The 7,079-nt window shown below is 39.2% G+C and overlaps 1 protein-coding gene across 3 annotated transcripts in view; it reads right to left on the reverse strand.

The window, feature by feature from the left end:
* Positions 1-1,105: 1,105 nt before the first annotated feature.
* clip2 (CAP-GLY domain containing linker protein 2) overlaps positions 1,106-7,079 on the reverse strand; it is a 58,807-nt gene continuing 52,833 nt past the window's right edge. For all 3 annotated transcript variants that reach the window (XM_008296145.1, XM_008296144.1, XM_008296146.1), the window contains 3 exons: positions 5,760-5,948; positions 4,086-4,145; positions 1,106-3,979 (listed from right to left, as the gene is read on the reverse strand). In XM_008296145.1, coding sequence (XP_008294367.1) covers positions 3,968-3,979; positions 4,086-4,145; positions 5,760-5,948 — 261 coding nt within the window. In that variant the 3' untranslated portion in view covers positions 1,106-3,967. The remainder of the gene's footprint in view (positions 3,980-4,085; positions 4,146-5,759; positions 5,949-7,079) is intronic.

Raw genomic sequence — 7,079 nt, forward strand, 5'->3', positions numbered from 1 at the left:
AGAGACAGAGAAACGTGGGAAGAAGAGTGTGAAAAAGACAAAAAAAACAAGCCTTTAAAATTATATATATATATTTTATTATTTTTTATTTTATTCACCGCTGTGACTATTTGAATTACTCTTGGCTGCAACTTCACACTGCTTTGAGAAAATACAAATCCCTCATAGGCTGCATGAAGGTGGTTTCATGAGATAGTTGTGCAGCACCCAAATTATTTTTAGGATTAGGATCTGTCCAAAGTGGATATACAGCAGCTACATGGATCTTGTGGCCATGGAAGTTATGCCATAGCTGTAGTGATTGCTTAAAATAGCTCATGTCTATTTAATATAGGGTAAAGTTCATATCCTAGAGGAAAGGAACTAACGGTTATCTTCTAGTAAATGTACCAACATGCCATTTAGAATCATTTCAACCATAAATCATGTATATAATCCACTGTAATCTACTTAGTTTCAGTTACTTTTACACCCAGTCACTATAAAAACTCCTGTGCTTCTCACATATGCTGCACTTTTTTTTTTTTTGCTTGCTCTTTGCAAAATAAGTAGTCACTTATTCAAATGTCACCAGCATAACCAATCTGCCCTCTAGCAAAAAAAAACAAAAAAAAAAACTGGGACATGTGGATAAGACCTGACATTTGCCAAGGCCAGCCAATAAAAGTGATATATCTGGAGGTTAGGAATCCAAAGATTGTAAATAAACATGCAAAGTCTGGGATGTTTCATCTTCTCCATCTGGGGAAGGGGAAGGGGGGGACTTGGAGCTTTTTTTTCCACATAAAGGAATTATTGCCTCCTCTTCTGGTCGACACAAACTTATTTTAATAACAGATATTTGCCTCAGATGTGTGCACGATCAACAAAACACAGTTTATTTTGGCTCTGACAGTGTGTGTGTGTGTGTGTGGCTGAGAAATGGGTGAACGGTTATGGTTGTTTGGGCTGAATTTCCCAAACCGGCAGCCTCTTAGCGGGCGTGAAATCTGACGCCCCTTCTGTGGAAATACACCGAATCCACTGCGCTTTGCCTCAAAAAAAACAACAAACATTCAGAAGTGACACGAGTATGAAAGAGTGTGAAATAAAACACCAGCAGCCCTTGCCCACATTGTTAATATTTAATGAATCAATCTCCAAAAAACCGTTGCAGCAATGATCCAGAGGGTACGAACCCTGCAGCTGAAAAGGCCATGTACAATATCCAATGGGAAAAAAATGTCGTTTTTTTTTTTAGTTTTTTTTTTTTTTGATCTGAGCTGACCAGCGCCTCCTCCTGCGTGATCTGCACAGGAGACTCTACTCTCGAGCTTTTCTGCACATCAGCACTCACCTCTTTGCAACTTCTCCTGCAACAAAGCCACAAACAACATCCCCTGGTTCAGTCGACAAATGGATAAAAACAATATTTGGAAGACTTAAGAGTATAAATTCAAAACACACTGATGGAATCCAGATGTCGTCAATCTGGGTGAGGATCAGTAACATCCATTGTTTGGGTTTTTAGCTCTTGTGGCAGCCCTTCAGTAGACTTGAGAAAGGGTCAGTGAAGCAAATTGTGACATTAACGCGGGCTTTCTATGTCGTACCACATGTAGTTAATCAATATTAACGCAGGGATGGGGTCTGCGTTGATGCACGGTAAACAAAATGACCCATCGTTACTGATGGGGGTGAGAAGTGTGGGGTCAGACGGAGTTCTGAAGAGAACAAAAAAGTCTGGAGTGTGTTCATTCTATAATGTCGCTCAGAGCTGGAGGCCTCCCAGGTTCAGTCGTCAGTCCGAGCAGGAGTTTCCACCGATGTGCAATGGCTGAAAACGTATTTAGAGACGAGGCCGCCTTCACGAACACCCGAGGAGAGGATTGGTAGTGAAATCATCAACATCTGTCCAGTTATTCTCCTCCAGTGTTCATATGATTGAGGAGATGGTAGTTCAGTTGATACAAATGACTGCTGGTGTGTGTTTTTTTTCTTGATGAGTAGCCAATACAGAAGTATGATGATTGTTTTAATGCCTTTTCTCTAATTTTTCCTTGTTTTTTTGTCTCATATCAACATACACCGTTTTGGAAGAGCCCTCTCTCGATCATATGTTCCTCCATCGCTGACATATTTCAGAAAAGTCATAAGCTGACATGTTTTTAAAGTGGTTTCAATATTTAGTTTTTCATGTTTTGCCTTGGTTTTTCCATACTATTTTCTTTTTGTTTTACAGAATTGATTCCATCAGTCTCTATCCTGTGCAGCACTTTGGTCAACTCAGGTCATTTTAAATGTGCCATATCATATGAATAAACTTGATTTGTTAACCCTGATTGCTTACGTAAGGCTTTTATTTGTGATGCTTTAAGAGTAACTTGCAATTGGCATTAAATGTGTAGTTTGACATTTATTTTGTTTCACGGCCAAAACACATGAAAAATGGAACGCATCATTTGACATGAGTAGTGTTCGGACCATAGAGAAACATGAAGGTTACAAAAAAAGTCAAATTCATCGTAATCAAAATGCTTTTAACTTGACCACAGTGTCACGGTTTTGGTTTTGTTATGAACTCATGTGAGAATTACCTGTTTGATTTTGAGGTTTTGTTTTCTGTGTGTCTCTGTTGATTTTGGTTCCTAGGACTTTTCTTGCAATCAGGTACAGCATTCCAAACTGGCAGATGAAGTGACTAAGATTGAACATCTCCTTATAATGTAATGTTCTTCTGGGAGGCACATTCCTAAACACTGCTGCAGACCAAGGCAAGCTCAAAACATCCTGCCACATGAAAAAAAAAAAATACTCAAGAGATGCTCGAGGAACACAACCAAGAGCTCAAGGCCTTGACTTCACCTCTAAACTCCCCAGATCTCAACATAAAGGATGCATTTCGGTTGTCTGAGGAGGACCTACGCGATGTTAGGCAGGTGGCCTTGTGTTTAGTCTGTATACTTTTTGCTGTGAAGACTTCCAGCCGTTCCTTGCATTTCTTATGTCTTCCTGGTTCTAGTTTATTTTCTTGTGTACCACTTTTGTACCTGTTCCTGTTTTTCTGCCTCAGTCTGTTGATTGTTATTCAGTCTCGTCTGTTTTCTTGTTTTTTTTTATTTTATTTTTTTTGCTTTGTGTAGTTTGTTTGTCTGTCTGGACATTTTTATTTTTTTGTAATATGCACCAGCTTTGAAAGCAAAGCTCAGTTTTTCTGTGTATCTGTGTTTGGGTCCTCTGATCTTTACACACCAAGAATCAAGTTATATATTGAAAAATCAGGGTGCTGTTGGATGGAGACAATATTTCCAATCATTTTTGTGCACTAAAACATCAGCACAGAACAGCGTGATGAGTTCGCTACCAATCCTCGTCAGATAACAGATAAGAAGGCGACAAACGAGCCACATCCCCTTTAAAAACAGTCGTCCTTCCTTGTTGCTCCGAGTGTCACAGGCCAAGACAGCTCACCTACAGTATAGAGGATTATTACAAAGCAGAGGAGCAAAGTAAAAGTAATAAATAAAACAGACAAAGCGACTGAGGCCCGGTTCTTCGCGTCGTCGTCGTCGTCCGTCAGCCGTTTCTGCTTTCCGGATCAAAATTCAGAATTGTCAAAATGAGTTCCCGGCAACTTGTAGATTCAAACTTTCTAACTACTGTAAAGCATCAAAAGTCGCCGCACTGTGAGTTCTCAGCAGTTGTTGTACCGATAATACCTCTCCATGTCCGTGTCTTATTTCCTGTCTATACTTTATAGGACTTTAAGCGGTCTTCGTGATTGGCTAATAGGTGCTTTCTGCAACAACACATAAATTCACTTGAGATAGAGATTCGCTGTTTTGGTATGAACTGTAAACTGAAAGGTTCTTCAGGCGTCCATCGCAGGGTCAGGACAAACGTCTTCTGTCTTTTTTAGATTTACTTCTGCGAGTCCCAGTTCCGTCTGGGTCGTGGCAGCGTCCCAGTCGTTTGTCTTCTGCTCATATCAGTGTTGTTCCTAAAAAAAAAAAGAGTGAGAGAGAAAAAGAAGGCGTCTTAACTGAGATGTATTCAGAATATTAGTACAACAGTAATGATTAAAAACATAATGAGAGAATACCAACATCTCGAGTGCTGTCTGACTCCTGGTGGTGAATTCCATTAGCTGAATTTGCACCGTGCACCTAAAAAAAAACACACAATAATAAATCATCAGTGAAGTCTTGTTCTTGGTAGGATTTAGCTGCATTGCATTGTAGAGACATTAAAGGATAAGTTCAACATTTTTGCAAATTCCCTTTTTTGCTTTCTTGTAGATCATTGGATGAGTAGACCGATATAAATCTCATGTCTGTGAGGTAAACATTAAAGGCATTGCCAAAATTACACCCTTTATCATAGAAAGAAACCGTAAAAACGGGAAAAATGCCAAATTTTTAACATTTCAACACAGTCTGTGAACTGCTCATCTGTTAACACATTTCTCAGTCAAAATAAGACCAAAACCCAAGCTTTAAATGTTGACATTTCATCAAAATCACTTAATGCCAAAAATAAAGCATTTGCTATAATCAGATTCTGTAAAAATACAAAAATTCTGCGTTTATTGGTGAAGCTGTTAGAGATTCAGCTGCAACCAACGATGACATGACAAAAATTCAGGGATTTTTAAGCTAAACTGAAGTGCAGGCTGTGTTTACACAGAGCAGACAGGAGTATAGAAACACGTTAAAAATGTAAGTGTTGAATATCTAGAGTATGTAGAGTTACCATTCCCCTCCCCAGTGTTAGTTAAACTAGTGGGTACTTGGAAAAATGTTGATTGCTGATTTTTATCAGTGTTGGTATGAGGAATAATTCAGGAAATTCAACTACCGATTTTACTTTTTATTAGGATTTATGTAATTATATCTGTGTCATAGTGCACTGAATACATTTCTGAGTTCTCTCTACTTCTAGTCATGGTTGTGGTGTTTCCATACAGGTGCAGGACTTTATATTACAGTGAAAAATGAGGCCACAGTGAGTAAAAATGTGTCAGGAGCAAATAAACAGCCAGAAACTGCTGCTGGGTTCAGAGGGTTAAACTACAACGCTGACAACTTTCAAGGTCCTGGTAGGATTTTTTTCCATCTTTGTTCAGACTCAGACTGGCTGTTTCCTGCCTGCTTCCAGTCTTTGCACTAAGCTCAGCCAACCAGCTGCTGGTCACAGCTTCATGTTTGCTGTGGTATCAGTCTGACTCTTGGCAAGAAATGCATATTTGACTAAATGCACACAAACTGCTCCTCACACATTAAAATCCAGCTTCTCTGTGAAAAAAAAAAGCTGATATTAAAACCTCATCTTAGTTTTTCTCCAAACATCTCAAAGCATCTTAACGTCCCTTCTGTTATGGATACTTGGCAAGTTTGTATATTTAAACCTACATTATCACACTCACACTGGGATGCTGCCCAGAACAACTGCAAGTGACCTGCTGACCACTGGAGCTGTTGGGGTTAAAGGCTTTACCCAGACTTTATCCTCACTCTGAACCAGCTTAAGCTTAACTCTCCAACCTTTTAATACACCAAATTGTTTGTTTCTCTGTCTTCTTTCAAAACCTCTCGATTTGATGGTTTCTATGTTTTTTTTCTTTTGCTGCCCTTCTGAAGCACTTTGGAACATGGATTTTTAAAAAGTACTCTATGAATAAAGATTATTATTTCAACCTTTAGTGCCCCAGAATCATCAGTCATTCTCACACTTCCAAGTTTGATCTGTGAAAGAAACGGTTTTATTTTTCTCCAGTTTACCGGGCTTTTCTCTGGATGTCTGCGCATGGCCTGGACCAGCTTGTCGACTTGCTGGTTGTGCTCCAAGGCGTTCCTCAGGGCCTCCTCGGTGCTGAGCAGCCGCTGGCGGAGGCGGTTCACCTCCGAGTCCAGAGCCGACGGGTCGAGCATTGAGTGCCGCCGGAGGTCTGGAGAACAACGTCCAGGACCCTGAAACACAAACACACACAAGGCAGGAAGCTCAGTACTGAAGTTTTCATGTAAATCATGTAAATGTGATTAACATCTGGAAATAAATCTAATATGCTAAACCTACTAAACCTCCCCACAGGATCATTTCAGTTTACAGAGATTATACGGTAAATTTATGAACCGACAGCAGCCTGTATGAACATGGACTGAGCAGCTGTTTAACTGAGCGTCACATTTTTACTCATTGTGAGCTCATTTTTAACTGCAATATAAAGTCCTGCCCCTCTATGGAAACACCATAACTATGACTAGAAGTAGAGAGAACTAAAACATGTCTTTTGTGCAGTATGAGACAAAAAAAGCCAAACTGTTGGATCATTTGTTTTGCAAAAATTGAAAAAAATCTGGAATCAACTTGTACAACATTTTTTTTCAAGTGCCCACAGATTTTAGCTACACTGGGGGGGAAAAATGTCTCTACATGCTATAGATATTTTGCTAAATACATTTGTTTCCCCACTTGATCATATCTTCTCTGTGTAAACACAACCCGCAGTTCAACCCAGTTCAGCACAAAAATCTCTGGATTTTGTCACAAAAGCGTCTGGATTTTCTTGACAACACATGTTGGTCAACTCTGAGTCACTATTAACTTCTTGTTTGTGCCGAGAAACACAGAATATTTCATTTTTGACAGAATCTAATTAAAGCGACTTGTGTATTTTAGGCAAGTTTTTGAATTAGGTAGTCACGATTTTAAGCTGAGGTTTGGTTAAGTTGCACAACAGAACGGCACACAGATGAGTAGTTCAAAGACTGTCAGAGAGTTAAAAAACAAAAGCAACAACACATTCTGTTTCTACAGTTTGAGTTTCTTTATGGTGTAATTTTGGTGATTTTTTCTCTTTTATAAAAGGCAACATGCCTTCCAAATCCATCGGCAGGTTTGGGGTTCATATGTAAACCTGCATTAAGCCCTTTTGCAGCTTTAAGGTTTAAGTATTCAGCTAATGCGCTACTATAAATGAAAATGTAGACATTATACAACATCCTAGGTGAGGGTTTCAAAGTCAAACTTGACCGACTTATTATTTTACACTTTAAAATAATGTATTCTTCATCATTAGTGCCACTTTGGCTCTGAAGGAG

This window comes from Stegastes partitus, unplaced genomic scaffold (assembly GCF_000690725.1).
Source record: "Stegastes partitus isolate 25-593 unplaced genomic scaffold, Stegastes_partitus-1.0.2 Scaffold1103, whole genome shotgun sequence".
Classification (NCBI taxonomy): Eukaryota; Metazoa; Chordata; class Actinopteri; family Pomacentridae; genus Stegastes; species Stegastes partitus.